At 35.6% G+C, this 22070-nt stretch overlaps 2 protein-coding genes and 1 long non-coding RNA gene across 6 annotated transcripts in view; 2 read left to right on the top strand and 1 right to left on the bottom strand.

The window, feature by feature from the left end:
- The window catches only part of LOC141377978 (uncharacterized), a 16070-nt gene extending 10180 nt beyond the window's left edge, over window positions 1-5890 (top strand). The window contains exon 5 of the mRNA XM_073924213.1: window positions 5220-5890. Within this exon, the coding sequence (XP_073780314.1) occupies window positions 5220-5378 (159 nt within the window). The 3' untranslated portion in view covers window positions 5379-5890. The remainder of the gene's footprint in view (window positions 1-5219) is intronic.
- Window positions 5891-10651: 4761 nt separating this feature from the next.
- nufip2 (nuclear FMR1 interacting protein 2) lies at window positions 10652-21123 on the bottom strand. Its single transcript, XM_002664642.7, has 4 exons — window positions 20948-21123; window positions 16544-18226; window positions 14296-14328; window positions 10652-14145 (listed from the first exon to the last, which is right to left on the bottom strand). The coding sequence occupies exons 1-4, from the start codon at window positions 21090-21092 to the stop codon at window positions 14093-14095; spliced, it is 1914 nt and encodes a 637-aa protein (XP_002664688.1). The 5' UTR covers window positions 21093-21123; the 3' UTR covers window positions 10652-14092.
- Window positions 20582-22070, top strand: part of LOC141377866 (uncharacterized) — a 107119-nt gene continuing 105630 nt past the window's right edge. For all 4 annotated transcript variants that reach the window (XR_012390911.1, XR_012390913.1, XR_012390912.1 and 1 more), the window contains exon 1: window positions 20582-20706. This is a non-coding gene — a long non-coding RNA (uncharacterized lncRNA). The remainder of the gene's footprint in view (window positions 20707-22070) is intronic.

The following is a 22070-nucleotide window of genomic DNA, read 5'->3' as shown; positions in this document are numbered from 1 at the left end:
GTAGCAGCATTTAAAATGCTAACAGCTGTCCTTATCGCAGAATGATCATCTTCAATGTCTTTATTGCGTGACTAAATGTTCTGCTATAATGAACATGATATTGAGTTGGATGGGGTAGTAACTCTGACCAGCTAGAAAGAGCTGTAAACCTCTAGCCTCATCTGGCCCAAGAGGCATACTTAGGACTGAGGGTCATTGTTGAATGTCCTTGTTAATGTCCGTGTCTCATACTAAAGATACTGGTTTGAATTCCACTTGGAGCTGTGCAATGTTTGACAGAGACGAGCTAGATAAGAGTACTAAACAGTAGATGTCGATGTCATCAATATGGAATTATAATCCACTACCCCACGCATGATCAATAATTGAATAACATGCATTTTTCATTGTTCATTCATTTTCAGTTTGACCAGCAGCTCAGACACACAAAAATCCTTTACAAATCACGATGACAGAATGAAGGACACAAAAGAAAACCGTCATTGCATCTTGACCAATATCAAAGCTCGCACCCACATAAACCTAATGGTGGACAGTGATATACCATTATCCCTTTTCCTATGATTTAGTGAATGGTTGAGGATAACCCAGGCGTGGGTATCTGCACAGAGAATTGGTGGCCTAATTAGGGCCTGGCATTGACAGTGAGTACTGCTTGGGGCACTGTGGTGGGGAAGCTGCAGGAATGTAGTGCTGAATAACTCCAGGCAGACCATAGTATGTAAGTGGAGCAGAAAACAGATGGTCCTGAGCATGCAAAAAAAAAAAAACATCAAAACACAGAGCGGTCCATTGCGTATAATTGTCCAAAGTGGTGGAGCACCAGCTTTAGTGATAAAGCCTCAGAGAATATAGTTTCCTCTTTAAAATTCTGGTTCCATTATTTTTTGTGTTAGTTGTATGGAATAAATATTTGGAAAGAAAACAAAGTTACCTCCTCTCAGTTACAAACCTCTATTGAGGTAGTGTTTTAAAATCTGCCACCTGTTAAGGAAGTGAAGTTAAATATAAAAGCACAGTTGTACCACAGGATAAAAATACACTAAATAAATAAATAAGTATATAAATAAATAAGTATATAAATAAATAAAATAAATAAATAAGTATATAAATAAATAAACGAATAAATAAATAAATAAATAAATAAATAAATAAATAAATAAATAAATAAATAAATAAATAAATAAATAAATAAATAAATAAATAAATAATTTGTGCCTTTTTAAAAGGGGAAAACAATTAGAAAGTGATGAGTTATTCTTGCACATCAGAATTTCAGGAATTATATCACTGAGTTCAGATTTACTGTTCAAATTCCAAGTTGACATCTCACAGTTGTCACCTTTTCTCTGGAGTGTGACTTAATTTTACATAATTTATATGATTTTCCCCCAATTTAAAGGCCGTCTTGCATTTCTGCGGTTGTTTAAGTGTCTTGAAAAGAATTTGTGTTTTAAATTCTGAGTGTCTTAAAACTGAAAGCAACAAATCTTGTCTGGGAAATAGGCAAAATATGCTACAAGCAAAATGTTCATAAGGTGTAAGTGTTAACTAAGCCGCAGGTTGTAACCTTAAACCATGTAAACACAGCACTGGAAGCACATTCTGTAATGAATGCCATTCCACTACTGCCACCATTACACTAGTACAAAACTGAACTAAAAATCAAAAAATAAAAACACAGCAATCCATGATTCCTCTTTATCTCATTATGTGCAACGCTATCTACACTGTCACAACAAACTGTCACTAAATGTTGTGTGGCAAAACCAGCCAAAATGACATGTTGAGCATTAAAAGTAGTAGATTGATAGATTTTCAGAATTCTGTTTATGGTTAGGTCATAGTACTTCTACTTCGCTGTGTATAAAAATAGTGTAAGCCTATGGAATGTCCCTATTTAGAAAGAAAAATGTGTTCACAAGACTAATTTATTCAAAATGTTTATTACTCTTTAATAATTGGTTTTATAAGAGTAATTTTTCCTTAATCAAACTACACTGATTGTGCTGTAGGTTTCTGACTCTAAAAATATTCAGTTTATTTTGTCTTTAATCAAACTTCACTTGTTGTGCTGTACTGTTTGTGTTTTATTCACTAAAAAGAACTGACTCATATAGCGTCATTCTTTCTGGAGATGGACTGCACTAATCAAACTGTATGATATCTACTGACTCATTAAACATAATCTGATTAATCAAACTACACTGGTTGTGGTGCATTTTGGATTTACTAAAAAAAAAAATCACAATCATTCAGGAGTAGGACATTATGGTGATGTTTACAGTTAAAGGGACAGTTCACCCAAACATTAAAACTCTTTCAATATATACTCACCCTTTATTTGTTTCAGACCTTTAAGAGTTTTTTTAGTCTGTTAAACACAAAAGAAAATATTTCGAAGAAAGCTTGAAACCTGTAACCAATGAGGTCAATGTTTTTTCCACTTTCTTCAAAATATCTTTAGTGAACAACATGTATAGTCAACAAAAGTAAGAAACTGATAAAGAATTGGAAACACTTGAAGGTGAGTAAATCAAGAGTACATTTCATTTTTTAGGTGAACTATAAATTTAATAAAAACATTTAAAATAATGTTAGGTGGCACGGTGGCCCGATGGCCCAGTGGTTAGTGCTGTCACCTCACAATAAGAAGTTCACTGTATCAAGCCTCGGCTGGGTCAGTTGTCATTTCTGAGTTTGCATGTTCTCCCCGTGCTCACGTGGGTTCCTCCAGGTGCTCTGGTTTTATCCACAGTCCAAAGACATGCTAGAAGCTAAACTGGCCATAGTGTGTGTGAATGGGAGTGTATGGATGTTTTCCAGTGATGGGTTGCAGCTGAAAGGGCATCTGCTGCATAAAACATTTGCTGGATAATTTGGCAGTTCATTCCGCTGTGGCGAGCCCAGATTAATAATGGGACTAAGCCAAAAAGAAAATGAAGGACAAAATAATATTATTTGGTTTGAGTATTAAAAAAAATAGAAGTTCTGTTTCTAAATAAGATCTAGACCACTACTTTGTTCAGAATTGGCTCAGTCAGCACCATTGATCACCTAATTCTCTCAGTTATTAAGAAATTGCAAAGATGTTGTTAATAAATTGTTTATACATTCATCTAGATTTAAAAATAAATAAATAAACTAAAACATTGCATAAAAATGTACAAATATTGTATTGCTTATTTTATGTATTTAGTTAATAATACATTTTTGTAGATTGGATAATAAATAAATTAGCATGCAAAGAATGTTTATATTGTATTCCTAAATTTTCTCTACCGAGTTATTATTTGTTTGAATTAATTATTAATTTATTTGTGTATTTAAATAGATTTTTTATATTTTGTTGTTTTTATTTGTTTATTTTAGGTTTCAATTAAAATGTATTCAAATACCATTATTCAGTTATGAAGAAATTACAAAGATATTATAAGTAAATTGTTAATAAATTATATAAATAAATATTGTATAAAATGTGCATATATTGTATTCCTCGATGTTCTCTGCAGTGTTATTATTTGTTTGGATTAATTTATTTATTAGTTTATGTAGTTATATAGTTGAAGTCAGAATTATTAGCCCCCCTGAATTATTAGCTCCACTGTTTTTTTCTTTCCAATTTCAGTTTTAGGAAAAGCACATTTTTTTCAACACATTTCTAAACCTAACAGTTTTAGTAACTCATTTCTAATAACTGATTTATTTTTTCTTCGCCATGATGACAGTAAATAATATTTGACAAGAAATATTTCAACACCTCTACACAGCTTAAAGTGACATTTAAAGGCTTAACTAGGTTAACTGGGTAACTAGGCAGGTTAAGGTAATTAATTAGGCAATTTATTGTATAACCATGGTTTGTTCTGTAGACTGTTGAATAAAATATATAGCTTAAAGAGGCTAATAATTTTGACCTTAAAAAAAAAAAAAAAAAAAAACTGCTTTTATTCTAGCTTAAACAAAACAAATAAGACTTTCTCCAGAAAAAAAAATCTTTTCAGACATACTGTGAAAATTCCCTTGTTCTGTTAAACATCATTTGGGAAATATTTAAAAAGGGAAAAAAATCAAAGGCAGGCAAAAATTTCTGAATTTACTGTATATTTTAGTATTTAGTTGTTTTTATTTACGTTAATTTTAGCTTTATTTATATATTTTTCTTCGGCTTAGTCCCTTATTTATCAGGTTATCAGGCCACCGCGGAATGATCCACCTATTTTAGCTTTAAGTTTCAATAAAACATTTGATCAAATATCATTAATCAGTTAAGAAATTATGAAGATATTGTTAATAAATTCCATTCACTTCCATTAATCTGCTCCGAGCTACACAACATAATCAAACGTGGACACGATGTTGGTCAAATGTTAATTCAATCCCACTGAGGTCAGGCACTGACGGCAGGGACCCAGACTCACATTTTATTGCATGTACATTTTCTTTCAACCACCTATTGTTCGTCCAAGCCATTCGAACGTAACATGTAGTAAAGATTACAGAGCGGAACAATAGAACATAATCCGTACACGGCTCCAAGAAACAAAGACCACACGAGGAATGTCATGGAAGTATGTAATTGATTTTTTTTTTCCAAATTATGTGCATGTAAATTATTCATGGTTGGATTTAATGAATCCAATACTCTAGGTGCAAGTTTTAATTGCAAAATCAGGTTGTGTAATGGAAAAAAATGTCGGCGTTCACGCAGCTCCAGTCACAGAAGCCTTCAGGCCTTCGTTCAGACTGAGAGATCGTCACACATCTGGGGGCTTGTGAGTGTACATAGACTGTGAGTGTTACACTGAAGCATTGTTGATCCGCTTGTGGCAGAGAGAAAGAGAGCTGTATCTGCTTGGCTTTAGTCACAGAAGTACAGAATAGAGCCTACAAAGACATTCAGTGACACTGACCTCATACTTAGAGAGTCAGCTCTATTTAAAGCACAAGGAATCTTTCGACTGTCTATTTTTACCATGCCGTCTTGGGCATATTTCTGACGGGGGTGAGGAGGGAGGGAGGAGAGTGAAATCACTGGCGTTTGCGACAGTTCTATCACTTTGGTGGAAGTAATGCTTAGCTTTTATTAGAAATGTCAATCATGGTCCAAATATGGAGCGCTGTTTTTTTTAAATGCAAGTGGGTTTGTGTGATGCTTAATGGTATTATTAGAAACGAAGAAAGAACGGAGTGTTATGTTCCTCTTTTATCATCTGCAGATCGTCGCAGGAGATGCTGGGACACGTCAGGACCCCCAGGGGATTTATACATTCATCATTGATGTATTTCATAGTGGGTTTTTTCCCTATAGGCGCATGAATCAAGATTCTGGCCTTTTCCTTCCACAAACAAAGCTTTGGTCTGCATACAGTATGTGATGTAGATGCGTATACAGTACAGGTTAAATGTGATGTACCGTTATTAAGCTTAAAATATATTTATGTAGATTCAAAAAATAAATTAACAAAATAATGAATAAAAATGTTCATGTTTATTCATTCATTTTCTTCTCAGCTTAGTTCCTTTATTATTTAGGGGTCGCCACAGCGGAATTAACCATCAACTTATCCAGCATATGTTTTACGCAGCGGAGGCCCTTCCAACCGCAACCCAGCTCTGAGAAACACCCATACACTACTGCTTTCACACACATACACTAAAGCCAATGTAGCCTATTCAATTCACCTATAGCGCATGTCTTTGGACTGTGGCTTGAACCAGCGACTTTCTTGCTGTGATGCGATTGTGGTACTCCATGCACTACCATGACTACCATTTATATTAGTTTACGTAAACAAGTTTGTATCTTTTTCTAAGTTGATAATTCATTTTTTGAAGATTGAATCAAAAATAAATAAATAAACATGCATGAATGTGTGTACAGTATATGTTGTATTGCTTTCATGTTCTCTACAGTGTTATTATTAGTTTGAATTCATTTGTATGTTAGTTCATGTATTTCTGTGTTTTTATATTGTTTAAAGTTGATAATACATTTTTCTAGATAAACTAAATAAACATGCTTAAATGCTTGTATATAATGTATTAAATGTAAAAAATAGTTATTGAACTTTTAAATAGCTGCTTTCTTATTGTGTAGTTTCATATGAAATTATTACTCGTCATTATTGCTTTTATTAATATTACCATTTTTAATCATAATAATAATAAAAATAATAATAATGATTATTATTAGAGTGATTTCTGAAGAATCATGTGACTCTGAAGACTGGAGTAATGAAGCTGAAAATTCAGCATTAAATCACTGGAATAAATTATTAAATTAAATTATAAACTACTTCTGAACAGTTATTTTATAGAGCAATAACGTTTCACAATTTGCCAATTTATACTGTATTTTTGATTACATAAATGCAGCCTTGGTGAGCAGGGGAAGCTTTAAAACATTTAAAAATCTTACTGACCCCAAACTTCCAAACTTTTGACTGGTATTGTACCGTATATAATTTTGTTGCTTTCGCCTTTTTTGCCTGTTTTTCTATAGTTTTTATTTACATTTATATTAGCTATACATTTCGATAAAAATATTAATAAAATAATGCATAACAATGTGTATATACTGTATTTTATATTGTGTAATATTGACTCTATAATATACTTTGAGTTAGTTTGATCTATTTACTTCATATACATATTTAGCCTACCTTTTTTCAACTTCCTTTGTTTATGCTGCATGATTTCACCTTAAAGACCATGAAAATAACTAATTATTTGCTATAAAAGTGATTTTACTGATCATTCATTTATTAAAGATAATTTAATATTTTAATATGATCATAAAATATCATCATTATAATATTTTATTTTTAAATAAAGTGAATGTTTTCTCATACACTCAGTGGGATCTCTGTAGGTAATCTTGTAGTCTGTTTTTACTCTTAATGTTGGCTTGTGTGCTCTTCTTAACAGTTAATTTCAGGATTGACTAATAAGAAAGCTTTAAAAACTGTAAAAATCTTAAGATTTTAAGATCTTTGTATAAGTCATTTTAAAATAACCCTTGTAAGAGCAAAAATGTTTGTTTTTTTTTCTCCTTTCTCTCCTGTTTTATTTATCAATTGATATTGCTCTTTATGTTGTATGTAGGATACTGTTCTGTATGTTTCTGCATTCTGCAATAAAAATAAATAAATAAATAAATAAATAAATAAATAAATAAATAAATAAATAAATAAATAAATAAATAAATAAATAAATAAATAAAAATACATTTTGGCTTATGTGCTTGTCTTGCACTTTATGATGGACAACAGCTACATCTAGTGGTGCACTCCTTTATTCCTACTGAGGTGGCGTTTCGCCCCTCATAAAATATTTCCTAATAAAACATGAGAAGGGGTTGTTAAAATAGATTTCTAAATTTAATAGTCAAGCAAACAATAGAGTACAATAGAGTATAAGGCCAATTGCCAAATAACCACCAATGTTTAATTAGTTCTCGTCCATGTCTTTCTAGCAGTTCAAACTCAGACATGCTCATCTTTTGACTCACCTTTTTTAACAGCAGTGCCAGGCCAGAGACTCCAAAGGGGTTCCGGCGGGACTTTCCGCGGGGGAAAACACAGCTTCCGTTTGTCCTGTTTATAATGCTATAATAACAGCAAGTCAGGGTTATAAAAGTGAATGCGGAAATAGAAGGTGGCGTGTGGTGCTGTAAATCTGAGAAGGTGAGGTATAAATGTTAAAGCAATTTTTTAGAGTTCAAGATCAGTCGCGCCCCAAAACTAACGTCTGACTAAACAACCAAAGGTACAAAAAGGCATTCAAAATGGCGTTTAGGATAATTTAAAAGCAAATATGAATTTTATTTACGCATTTACATTATAACCTGTAATGTTAAATATTATTTGAAGTGTTTTTAATTACTTTTGACGTTACTGGAAAAGATTTTACTGGATTTCAGGCTACCTCTCTCTGGCAACTGCTTTACTTTTTAAGCTGCCTTAAAAACATAAAATACTTGCAATTAAAAAACAAAACAAAACGATAACATATTTATTATTATATTTGGAGTGATTGGTATCTTAAAGGAGTTGTTCACCCAAAAATGAAAATTCAGTCATTGTTCACTCACTCTCAGTGTTGGGGAAAGGTACTTTAGAAAGTAGGACATAGGAAGTGCATTACAATATTGAGTTACTCCCCATAAAGTTACTAGTTGCGTTACTTGGTTACTTTTTTAATGGTAAGTAATGTGTAACGTTACATTTGAGTTACTTTCTGACCTGGCTGAGGCTTGATCTCTTTCAGAACTTGCAGGCATTTCTTCTTCTTCTTTTTTTATTTAAATAAAGAAGCTCTGCAATTAACAACACACTGTTTAGTCTTCATTTACCTTTAAAAAAACACATACAAAAAAAATGAATGTAGGATGTTATCTTCAGAGAACTTCCTGACCTCAGAGCTATACATGCCATATACACAGATCAATGAAAGTTTAAAGCAATGCGTTTGCTACTTTTGTACTTTTTGTCTTATTAAAAAGTAAAATCGCTGTGCGTTCAGATAATCCTCTTTTCCTTTTCTTTCATGTGTTCAGAATGATGACAATATTTGCGGTGTTCATTTCTGTCTGTTCCTGCATTCTTTTATTGGGTGGGATTGAACGTGACTTTATTTATTTTACTTATTGTTTATTTTTTAAAAGGGAATTAACTAAACTAAATGCATAACTCATTGCATTTTTTAAAATAACTACAATATTATTATTTTTTAAAGTAATGCATTACTTTACTCGTTACTTTAAAAAGTAATATTAATATTAATAATGCATTATTCCCCACAACACTGCTCACTCTTCTTTTTTCAAAGCTTTATAAGTTTTTCAATTAAAGACAAAAGTAGATATAACGGGTAATAATCGACTTCTATAGTAGAAGTCTTAGCTATAGTATAGCTTTTTTTTAATTATCTTATTTTTGTTGTTCAACAGAACAAGAAACTCATAAAGATTTGGAACCACTTAAGGGGAGGTAAATGTTCATTTTTGGGTGAACTGTCCCTTTAACCAACATTAAGGTCCCAATACCAAAATAAATTGAACCCAGAAAATGTCTTTAAAATGCTAAAAAATGTAACAATTTAAAACATTGCTGGCTTAGTCAATGCTAATATCAAGCACTAACAATCTTCTACAGCATTTATTAATCATAATTTATGATTTACAAATTCATTAAACATGAAAGTGGTGCTTATTGATGTACTGCGAGTTAACAACTAACAATGAACTTCACTTTCATTAACTACACTGTTAATATCCTGTAGAATCTACAGCAGGGGTCACCAACCTTTATGAAACTGAGAGCTACTTCTTGGATACCAATTAATGTCGAGGGCTACCAGTTTGATAAACGCTTCTCAAATAACAAATTTGCTCAATTTACTTTTAATTATACTTTATGATTTTGGTAATAATTAATGATATTCATCCATGTGAAGACACTGATCATGTTAATGATTCTCACAAAAGTTATCAACAATGATTTAACAGGGTAGGAAATACCCTGCATTTATTTATTTTTATATATTTCTGCAAATATTTACATTTTTAAATGATTACTTCTATATTAGATGAAGCTTACTGGTAAGTGGCGCTATGGTGAGCTATTTTTAGAACAGGCCTGCGGGCAACACATGTGATCCTCCACCAGGTAGCCCGCGGGCACAATGTTGGTGACCCCTGATCTACAGTAACCTACTGGTACCAATTATGGCAAAAATACTCTAAATTAACATTTCAGCACCATTTATGTTGCTAAATCTGTATTTGCAGTATTGCATATCTTTACTGTAAAACATACTGTTATTTTGATAAAAAAACCTCAAAATGCAGTAACATACTTTGTATACAGTAAATACTGTATATACATACTGTCTTACAGTAAAATATAGTTCATATTACAGTTAAATACTGTGTAACTTACAAAAATTGTTAACTGTTACATTAAAAAAATTATTAAAATACAGTCGAAGTCAGCATTATTAGCCACACTTAGATTTTTTATTTTATATTTCCAAATGATGTTTAACAGAGCAAGGACGTTTTCACAGTATGTCTGATAATATTTTTTTCTTTTGAAGAAAGCCGTGTTTTATTTCAGCTACAATAAAAGCAGTTTTACATTTTTTTAAACACCATTTTAAGGACAAAATTATTAGCCCCTTTAAGCTATATATATTTTTTCGAAAGTCTACAGAACAAACCATAGGTATACAATAACTTTCTTAATTACCCTAACCTGCCTAGTTAACCTAATTAACCTAGTTACACTTTTAAATACCACTTTAAGCTGTATAGAAGTGTCTTGGAAAAACATTTAGTAAATTGTTTATTGTCATCATGGCAAAGATAAAATAATTTAGTTATTAGTAATGAGTTATTAAAACTGTTATGTTTAGAAATGTGTTGACAAAAATCTGCTCTCTGTTACACAAAAATTGGGGAAAAAAATAAACAGGGGGGGGGTAATAATTCTGACTTCAACTGTATACAGTGATGTATTGTTTATTGTATTTTCATATCAGTAAATACATTAACATGGATCATTATTTTAATGTGTTTTCAAAAAGACACATGTAGACATCAAATTAAAAGGCAGACCTATTGTAAATTCAAAACAAGACAGGAGTATCTTTTCAACAAGTTTATTAGCAGTGACAAAGATTCGAGACAAAATGTAACCCTCTCTTGATGTCCACTGTAGGAAACTCAGAGAGAGCAACATAAAAATGAAATATTAATTCAAACTTTTAACAGTCAAAACATGGCACAACTGAAGATTGTTGGGGAGTAATGGTGGGGTGTGGGTTCAGGGGAAAAGGAAAAGCAGGACTTTTTTTTCCATGTTCTGATGTGATTCCGTTTAATATATCGCTTAACACAGGCACCCTGAACTTGAAAAGTTCGCAATATTAACTTTGCATATCATTGAGCATATGGATGAAGACAAATACTCATGCTTGCACACCAACACACATATGCATCCACACGCGAAGAAATAAAAAAATTGAGTTGTCAGGACAAGACAAGAATCATTCATACATCAAGAAACCACATGTAGTTTGAATATGCCAACAAAGATGCATTATCATGGTACAGAATTCACAATGAAATACACCTTTTAAGTATCTCTGTACCTCTCTCCCATCCGCACATACTCGCAATTCTTTAAACTCTAAAGGGAGCTATTTAAGATTTGTGTAAATAATTTATATTGCAATTATATTATTTGTGGGGTAGTAAGTGCTTATTTAAATCGAGGAAATTAAGCTAATGTGCAACCCCCCAGAATATAAATCTGTTCTGTTTTGCATTCTGTGCATAGAACCTCTACATGTGCATTTGACCCATGGAGTTGAGTTTCTCAAAACAATGGCCAGGATCAGTTCATTTACAAAGATGTAACTGAGTTAAGGGCAGGGTTCGCTCAAAAATGAGGAGTCTGCATTTGTTTAATCATCCTCAAGTAGTTCCAAAGCTGTTTTTTTTCTTAATCTATACAGTAAAAGTCGATGAGCACCAAAGCAGCACTGGATGCCATTGAGTGGTAGACAATCAAGTTTGGAACGACATGAAGTTACATAAAGTAATGACAGAATCCTAATTTCAAAGCAATTGATCCCTTTAAGTGGAAATAGGGATACCAGGACAATGCGTGTTCAAAGAGGTATTTCATAATTCATTTAAACGTAATAACAGACGGTTTTAAATTACAGCTACTTCAGTAACTCCTTAAGCAAATCCCTTGGATATCAAAATAAAGAATAATGCTCTACGTGAGCAGTTTAAAGACAATTTAGAGAACTACAATAAAACTGAACAGCTAAAAAGCCAAGAACAAGCTAATTATCAAATCGCAGGATTTCTCTACATTGCACAAAGCTTTTAAGTGGAATCCAACGGAATTAGAGAAGATGAAGCAGAATTTAACAACCTTTTTATCAACAGAGTTTTTGCAGTATCTTTCAAACCAAGACACCGGACAGACTTTGAATACCTAAGAGAACATAAACGGATTAACGAATATCGCGAAACATCCCACGTTTCGTGAAGACTGACCACATTGGAAACCATAACATGCTGAATTTAAAACCTTAAACTAAAAAAAAACTCGCAAAGACATATAGATAACGTAGTGTGGTTAACGTTTCCTCCACGTGTACTTAAATCTTTCACCTGGCAGTGTTTCATGGTCATGTACAGAAAACATTGATGCCAAATGATACCTGTAAAGATGCAAGCGTTGGCTTTCAGTCAAAAATTAAATCCCTTAAAAGGTTACAATTTAAAAAACGGCTGGTACAAACATGGGATGTTCTTTTCATTTTTGGCAATAACACTGTTGGTGCATTTTTTTGTTTGTTTAGTTAGATAGAAGAACACTGCCCTAATTCTACCTGAGTGTCTTTTTAAATTTTATTTCCTTTTTCCTTTTTTTTTTTATTTTATAGTTTTGTATATATCTATTTTTCTTTTGAGATTGTGGACCGATAGTCCTTAGGTAGAGGTTAAAGTTAGTAGCCTATGATTAATTACTAGAATTTCAAATATGTACTGATATGTCAATGTTTAAGGAAATACAATTCAAGAACATATTACATAAAGTGCTACTGATTCTTATGTATAAATCAATTAATCTGTGAAATGATAAAAACAGAGCATAGACTTTACGTTTAGAATGCTTTTTTCTGACATTAGAAAGAGAAACATTTACACAACGGCAGAATTCCTGTCAACGGCGGTTCTACTGATGAGGCTTGTGTGTGTGTGCTTAACCAAGAAGCATGAAAACCAGGTACAAATTACAACATACAAGAGATAAAAGCATAAAAATATGACTGTGGCGCTCATTTAAACAGAAAAGCTAGGGGCTTCTAGTCTCCGGAGCAAAATAAATTAAAAATAAAATGGATTTGTCAGCGATTGCTCTCTAGGTTCCCTCTAAATTGTGTCGACGTCCCAAATAAAACCTTTCTAGGCAAAAAACAAACCCTATTTTAAAGAGCGGCTGTAGAAAAATGATCTAATATAGCCATGATGAACCTATTAGCGCTAAAGTGTGGTGTGGCACGTCTTATCAATTAGTTCTGGGTTCTAATCGCTACTTAAAATAAAAAAAAAAACTTTAAAACATAAAACACTCAAGATATAGTATAGCATGATCTCTGCCCTCTGTTTACACACTCTCACACAATGAGCAAGAGACGGCTGTCATGTGACAGAAGCGTGAAGAGACGACAATAAGACTATAGAACGATAGCACTTTGAACTCTTCCATAAGAGGACGCACAGAGCAGCATACTGCACATGCACACTACAGGGTGTACGCTTTCCCAATCCAAGTGTACCTCATAACCTGCCCTGGGAGTTAAGTATTTCGATAAAAACAAAATAAAATGACAAACAAATGGAGACGTGTTTCTAACAGGACTGACCCAATCTTGTCCGGAAATTAAATTAAGACAATTATTTAATCCCAAAGGCTTGAACTAACTGCCCCCACACACATATTTGGAGCTCGATTCCCCTGAAAAAAGAAAAGAAAAGCCATGTAGTTCCTCTGGCCACAGTATGTTAGTTCACTGTTGAGTGACACTCTTCGGTTCTGTGCCCAAATGAATTCATTGTGACCCCTTTGAGTCTACATGATTATTTGAATTCAAAAGGGGACACGTGGTGACATGTCTTCCTCCAGGACGCTCTCTTTAGGTCCGTGAGTACTTAAAGGAGAAGCTTCCGCCCTAATCCAATGTCATGACAGGGTTTTCATGAGTGTTTGCCGTGAGTTGTATGTCCCCCAAAAGCCATTTCAATTGTCTTCAGCAACATATCCACTAGAACGCGTCAGAGTTGAGTTCCACAGCTCCCGTTCTAATATTCTAAAATCAGCTAACCCGTTTTTCTCTGTTCCTCTGCGCACATCCTTGACTGCTGACTGGTAACAAGGTCCTTTCTAAACCATCTCAAGATTGGATTAGTTCTGATTCGGGATGTTCAGAGGCAGCAGCCATGTTCCTCAAGCGCATCGTTTTGCAGCAGAGTTCATCTGAGATATAGTGTCCAGACACAGCCTCATTGAGCAGGTCCGTCCCATGACTCACTGAAGAGGACTACTCGATTTGGATCTGGGGAAAGTTAGATTGTAGGTGAGAGATAGAAAACAACATGGGGAGGGTTGAAGGATGTGAGCAGATGGGGCAATATCTAAACGCTGAATCATTTAAGGGTTTAATCACATGCTGTGGAAGGTTGTATATAAATAAATGGAGGCTTACCTTGTTTTTGCAAATTCAAAATATATTCCATTTCTGCAAAGAAGAGCAAGAACAAAGTTCAGTGTAAAAATATCCAAGCACAACTACAATTCAATCAAGATCTGTCATTTCTATTTTGACTTCAAAGAACCAAGGAGTGAGGTGTTTCCAATTAAACTAACAGAAGGCTTCAAAATACTGCTGTTTTGTTGCTTTATATAGCCACACTGAAATAACACTTATGTATTGCGTGCAATTGGGATAGTTCACATGGGAGACATTAATAATGATATAAAACATATGTATTTTTTATGACAATCAAGCTTTGTCTTCATAAAATAATCCTTAAAGGGAGAGATCACCCAAAATTGTAAATTTTGACGTCATTTATTCAGCCTTCGCTTGTTTAAAACCTATTTGAGGTTCTTTCTCCTGTCAAACACAAAAGAAAATATATTGAAAAATGCTGGATGCTGGGATCTGTTGACTTGCATAGTAAATGCAAGCATGTATTCTTTTGTGATCAACAGAAGAAAGAACCAACTAAGTAAATGAGGCAATTTTCATTTGTGGGTAATCTGTACCTTTAACATTCTAATTTGAGAAGGCCAGGAGACACCAAGCTGATGCAAAATAACTAGAACCAAACAAACCCAACTGTGTTGTTGCATCACCTTGTGGACCAAAAAGTGGCACATGAACACACTAAACAGACAAAAGCTGACTGAAATGATAGTTGCGTTTAGGCATGGGACGATATCCGATTTTAAGATTTACCACAGTTTGGAAAATTCAAGGTTTTAAAACCGCCAAAGTATTCTGTTATACCGTTCCTAAGGTATATGCAAGGTCTTTTTTTTTTTTTTACCTGTTTTTCACAACTATTTTATTTAGTTTTTTCAGGCAACAGTATCTCTAGCAGAAACTGAACCTCTACATCAAAAGCTACTAGTTGAAAATATTTTAAATATTTCTTCAAATAAAATATATTGTGTTTAATGTGGAGGAAAAAGTTATTTTTTGTACCCAGACTTTTAAAAATAACTTATTGTGGAGTAGTAATCACAACCCCGTGATGCCAGGATATTTTTATCCAAGGTTATCATACTATCAGAATCTTATACTGGCCCATGCCTAGTTTCATTCTTCAGGTAGAGAAATTAAATACTACAATAAAAGATAAAATTGCACATACACTTCATTATATAAATTCAATAGTTTCAATAAAAACATTATTAAAGTTACAATAGCTATTTACAAAAGAACAGAGTGATTTCTTTGTTGCTTGATTAACATTAAAAACACAGACAACAGGAATATGATGTTTTATGAGTTTTTTTGTGATAATTTGTCCTTTTAAACACACGACTCAATTTGTGTAGTCCAGCTTTCTATTCAAAAATGGTTGTTGAAGTGTGTCCTTCTTAAAACTCAAACACGAGTTCTCTTTAGATCTTAAGCTACGATGTTTAAATTACAAAACTTAAATGAATTCAATTTAAACACAAATGTAATGATGTACTGTATATGGTCCATATACATTCATTAGCCAATGTTTGTTAAACTTGCTGTTACATTAATGGCAGGGTAAGCATGTGCCGAACTTTGGTTGGAGAACAGTAAGAAATTGTTACAGAAAACCCTTACACCCCTACTAACTTATAATACAAAGCAAACTTTTTATAAATTAGAGAAAGCCTGAAAACTAGGTCTACACAAAATCTGCGCACACAGAAATCTGCAATTATTATAACTAATATGAAAATTTTCATATGATTTATTGACAATACAGTTTATAAAGTAGTATACAGTAATATAAAGTAATATCTAATTGGACTTGTAACGTAAACATTAAATATAAATTTTTATTCACATATATTCATTTTTTTGTTATACTCCCAAAATCATTCTGTATAAATCTACATTTTTTTTTTTTACTAAATTCTGTGCAGAAATAGCAAAAAATGTCTTAAATTGATCGAATATAAAACTTTGACACTTGAGGGTTGAAGGCCTTTTAAGGTGGCCTGACCATAATAGCACCAAACAGTGGTTCTCTAAAGCGCCTTTTTGAGTATTTTGATGTACAGATAAGCATATAGCAAAAAAAAGTAAGGCCAGGGTTTGGTTCTATCAATCTCCGTGTACTCAGACATTTACTCAAAAACTTAATAAAATAGCAGTCAATGTATTGTGCACATTTTAACAAATGCTAAAAATGTAATACAAGAAGAGACTGTACTTTGCAAGGTGATAAAACAGTAATTACCTTTAGTGTGATAAATTACAGCAGCTTTTAGATCAAACGACCCCCAACTAGACCTCCTGTCAAAGCCCTTAGCATGGCCCTGGTCCTTGGCCAAAGCCACCTTAGGTGCAGCTGGAGAGGAGGGAGGCAGCTCGGCACAAATGTCCTTAGAGGAAGAACAAAACACTATTGCTCCATGAACCCCCGTCTCATCTCTCTGGGTATCAAGGCTGAGGACAAAGGTCTCGGGTACGGCCCCACTTGCCGCCGTGGCACCTCCACAAACACTTCGACTCTGAGCATTAGTCCGTTTGTCTGGCTCATGAGCCTTGGTGAAGGGTGGTTGATCCGGTCTCTGAGAGGTACTGGAGGTCTGAGTGGCCACAGGAGAGCCTCCCTGAAAGCTCACCTCCGTCAGCACGTCCTTCCCGTTTGAGCGACATGCCACACCTTCTGGTCCGGCACTAGGTTCATTGATAAAGGACAAGCCCCATTGATTCTGAAAAATATCCCCCAGAGACTTCTGATTTGTCGGAGCAGCAGGGGGATCGGCTTGGCGGCCGCTAGGGAGAGAAAGTTGCATATTGGAGGGGGTGATGGGGTAAACAAATAAGCTGGGCTTCCTGGGCTCAGCCAAAGAGGTGGTAGAACTTCCAATGGCCATAGTGCCGCTACCAGGGGGAGATGCTACATTCTCAGTGGCAACAGTTGGGGTCGCCAGTAGAGGACCAGAGCTGAAATGGGGGCCGGGCAGGGGACAGCCATTCCCTTCCCCCGGCAGGGGACCGTTGGTAAAGCTAGCCGAGGTGATGGTTTTCACCGCTGACATGGGGACCTGTGGTGGTCTCCCAGGCACCTGGGGAGCAGGAGTGAGAGCCTCCCCGCCAGCTTGGGCAGTCTTATTGAGGTTCTCCTTTACTTTGCTTGCATAACTGATCTTAGGCACAATCTTAGCGCTACTATTGTCCACAGGAAAGACAGGCGGAGGCTTGAACAAGGTCCATGAGTCCTCTTTGGTGGAGCTAGCCACCTTAACCTTGCTTGAGCGATCCTCGAACCGTTTGCCAGCTGCCTTGCTGTCTGAGTTTTTGCGTTGAAGTTCAGTCACTGGCAGAGGTGGTGGGGTGGCACACGCAGGTGGTTCCTTGGCTTTTAGGTAGGGCTCAGCTTTTGAACCGCCTCTGCCACTCTCCACTTGAGCACCAGAGGCTGACTCCAGTGCCAAAGGCCCATGCTCTTGTTTGCCGCCCTGCTGCATGGCTTTTCCCTGGGCAGAAGCAGTCACATTGTCTCCAGCTTTGCCATTCCTCTGGGCCCGACGCTTCTTGGGTGTAGTGTATCCACTCTCAGAGCCACTGCCATCATTGTCAGCTCCAGGTTTGCTAGGGTAACCATTGGTAAGTGGTACAGAGTTGATCGAAATCACACCATTCAGAGAAGCCAAAACCTCTTTTTTGCCCTCAAGTGTGTTCAACTCTGAGGACTTGTCATTTTTGAAGTCCATGCTGTTTCTGCTAGTGTTTCTAACTTTTCTGTCCCCTGTGGAGTCAGCAGTGAAAGCCCGTCGAGTGGGCTTCTGTTTCAAGTTGATGTCTAGCAGGTGTCTTTCGCCATTGCTGTTTGCAGGGTGCAGGGAGCTGTCTGGTTTAAAGGATGTGGGAGTCACCTCTCCCTCCTTCAAAGTTCCATTTACTTTGCCATTTTCTGCATAGAGAAGAAACAAAAGCAATAAATACACAAAATGCAAATCTGTATCAATTGATCCACTAAACAAACAATTGATGGCCAATGTCCAGATCTGATCTCAAGCTCCAGTAAGAGAACAGGTCAAGTCTAGTCAATGTTTGCACAAGATCAAGAAATATTTAGACTAGGTATGTTCAGTGGAACCAAGCCAGGGTCAGGCTGATGACAAACTCCCTTCTGGAACTTACAATGAAAAACTGCAGATTAGGATGACTCAAATCTTGAAAAATCTGATAGTCATTACTATCCCACATTCAAACAGTTCATAAAATAAAGTGAAAATCTGGGGTTTTCAAAATAAGTCTACTATAAATGTGTAAGTTTTAAATAAGCTGTTAATAATAAACATTTATCAAAATACACCGAGAGAGAAATAAAGGGGGAAAGGTCCTTCCTGTCATTATTGCAATGGAAAATGTAACTTTCAGCAGCTATTCCTCTAGTAATAAGTGTTACATGACATTTCAGAAACCACTAAAATGTGCTGATTTGGTGCTCAAGAAGCATTGTTGAGAAGTAATGAGCTGCTTATTTTCCTGAAAAGTGAGAATTTTTTTTTATTCTAGGAAAAAACACCCCCTCAATTTGCATAATGTTACACCACAGAATAATTATTATATGTTCAATGTAGTTGTTCGCAACAGAATAATCATAATTTGAAGTGTTTGGATTAAAAAATAAACTTATGTTTTTTTTTTATTTCTAGACAAGTGGCATGAGATGGTCTGCTTGGCTTCATAATTTCTATGGAAACTATTTATGACAGCTTAAGGTATGTCCTCACAGCACTGGCATCAGCAATAATACAATATTGAAAACTTGGTACACAGATTTAAATGAATTCACACCGGACATGATCTATTTTTGCACAGTATATGTAAACAATCGGAGGCAACGGGGCAATACAACACCCCAAATCAACAGCGAATTACATAAATGCGGTAATAAATGTATTCTGTGTTTTAAACGGGTGTTTACGACCTATGTCCTTTAAGCCTGAAAATATGAGGAGTGCAGAGAGTAACCCTTGTAAGCGTGCTTTCATCGGCCGGCTAAAGTCTGACATCGCCCTATTTTTAACCGGAGGTATGACGTGTCAAAATGGAGTACTCAGTCATATTTGGGTAGTTTCCCAGTATTGGTGGACACGTCTTAAAACGCTGAAATTAATGAAAAACACAGGTCAAAGCACTTTAACCCGTTTTATCCTAGGCGTGAGCGCTTGTTTGTGTAGTAAAGTCACACTATTGTGTAAGTTAACATTAGGCTAACCTAGTTAAATCGCAGCATGACAGCGAGCAACATTTATGCCGAATTACATGAAATAACTTTTGCAATTTTAACGGTTTATTTAAACCATGTTTACCTAAACAAGACTTAACTCTTGACAACCAGTGCGTATTCGATCAACAAACCGGCCAAGTCATCAGATAGCTTAGCATGCTAAGAGTGCAGCCCGATAGATTAGCCGCATGCAGCTCTGACTGTTTATATGTTATGACGAGTTTGTAAAGTGACAACTACAAATACACATTGGAAAAGGAGTTACAAGACGTTTTATCCATCAATTATGATCGATTTATGCGACATGTAGCGGTGTAGCACAGTTTCCATGTCACAATAGCTAACAGAGCCGTTCCACACTGGCTCCACATCAAACGTTGCCACGGTCCAACACAAAGTCCGGTTGTGCATTCCAACACTAAGCGATGAGTAAAATACGCTAAATAAATAGTGTCACTTTTGATTAATATCAAACATTCAACATAAGTTAAAAGCATTTGTCGTGGCATGGGGCGCTTACTTGTGGTGTTTCATACAAGGATTATCAATGATAAATAGTCAAGAAAATACACTTCACAATAAGTGAAGGCAAATGTTAATTGTTTGAAATTGATTATGTGGGTGTACACGCAGACTCGCGCACGTTGGCCGTTTATGTATAGGATTTTCCGACTGCTTCTATTTAGGGTTCTGGAACGTTTGTGTTTGAACGGGTATAGAATTTTCCGTCGCGTTCTATTCAGGCCACTTGGTGCCGAGTTGGAATCAGCGGTAAGCGCGAGCCCAGTCTCTGCCAGGCCCACTCACATGACTGTCAAAGAGCAATAGGCCTCGTTTCCAGCTAAACTGCAGAAACAAACACCCCTCAGCAACACTAATAATGACCCGGGCATCAAAAGCGAACAGAGCTAACGACGCTCTCCAAACAGTTTGGCCAAAACATTCGGTTTTGCAAGATAAACGGGTAGCGGTGAAGTTTCTGAGATTTGGCCGTCCATCATGGCGGACAGGAAATAACAGAACAAGCTTAAGCTACGAGCAGGAACATTCCACAGGAGCCGGTTCATGTTGCTGTGGCAGCGACGGGGCAGAGCTAACTGGCTATGCTGATTTCTGATGGACGCTTTGCTCTTTAAAACGGCCCAAATGGAGAGGTATGTTTGGGAATTAATTTTGTATATGAGAAATGTGTAATGCGTGCCGAGAGACCGGTGCACAAGGTCAATGTCCCTTCACGCTAACTAGCTTTGCGGCTAACGTTGTTTGTAACTATTCCAAACAGTGCGGTCAGCATAAAATACAACGCATTACACTCAGTTTAAGCTGCGATGAGGTAAACGCGTACATTTGAAGCTTGTCAAAGAAAAACACAACGAGCGCTGCTGGTTTACCAACCTGTTTTCTTCGTCTGCGTTTTCTCGTTCTTGAACTGACTGTGGTTCTGATCATTGTTTACCGATATGTTCGATCGATCAGGGCTGTTCTCTGCTCCATGGCTGATAAATACTCCGATTGCCCCTTCGCAGGGACGTTCCTCCATTTAACGCTAGCGCAAGTGACAGAATGTGCTCAACCGGTGCTCGGCGGACGAGGGGAGTTGAGACATTTGCACTGCCCAATCACCGCCTGCGTTTGGGGGTGCCAGCGAGAGGCGGGCGGTGTTTCGTGCGTCGCGATATACAAGGCGTGGATGCTTCCCAGTCAAGGCCACAGGAAGCTGTCACGCGAACTCGTGCAATCGCTCCTATGCTGTGTCAGTTCTGTTTGCGTTTGTTGTTGTGTTGTGTTCTGCTGGGGAATTTAAGCCTTAAGTGATTGGAATTTGTTTTGTGCTTTGATTTGCTTGGTGCTCCTCTCTGTCAGTGGGTGTGTGTCTTATAAGCGAGACATTTTTTGGACAAACCACTGGACAAGACTTGGTATCCTTTGCGCGTTTAATCTTAGTAATGCATTAAACATCTAAGCACTGTTCACATTCTGGTTCTGTTTGGACTTGAAGAGTAGTTCTATTCTATTCTATTCTATTCTATCTATCTATCTATCTATCTATCTATCTATCTATCTATCTATCTATCTATCTATCTATCTATCTATCTATCTATCTATCTATCTATCTATCTATCTATCTATCTATCTATCTATCTATCTATCTATCTATCTATCTATCTATCTATCTATCTATCTATCTATCTATCTATCTATCTATCTATCTGGCAGTTTCAAGTCTGCCACATTTATAACGAAGCTTTTTCCTCATAAATGCAAAAATATAAAATCAATAGTTTGTTCTATAGAAATATAACTCTTATCCTATTGAATAATAATTTATTATTATATAGCGCCTTTAAAACTTAATTTTCAAAGGGGTTTAGACAAAAAAGTTACAGAAATAAAACAGTTTAGAATAATATTAAAATTGAATCATTCAAGATAAAACATTCACAAATGCTAAAACATTCAAATATCTTAAAACATAAAACAAACCAAGAATGCACACCTCATGAGTTGGTGGGTGTAA

This window comes from Danio rerio, chromosome 15 (genome assembly GCF_049306965.1).
Source record: "Danio rerio strain Tuebingen ecotype United States chromosome 15, GRCz12tu, whole genome shotgun sequence".
Taxonomy (NCBI): domain Eukaryota; kingdom Metazoa; phylum Chordata; class Actinopteri; order Cypriniformes; family Danionidae; genus Danio; species Danio rerio.
Note: the sequence above shows the minus strand (reverse complement) of the source record. Positions and strands in the feature narration are given on the sequence as shown.

Excerpts from the sequence above, each read along its gene's own strand:
- nufip2 (XM_002664642.7), bottom strand. The coding sequence starts at position 21,092 with ATGGAGGAACGTCCCTGCGAAGGGGCAATCGGAGTATTTATCAGCCAT. Across the intron at positions 14,329-16,543 it reads TGTAATTTATCACACTAAAG|AAATGGAATATATTTTGAAT; the intron begins GTAATTACTGTT and ends TCTTCTTTGCAG. Across the intron at positions 14,146-14,295 it reads TTTGAATTTGCAAAAACAAG|ATCCAAATCGAGTAGTCCTC; the intron begins GTAAGCCTCCAT and ends AACTTTCCCCAG.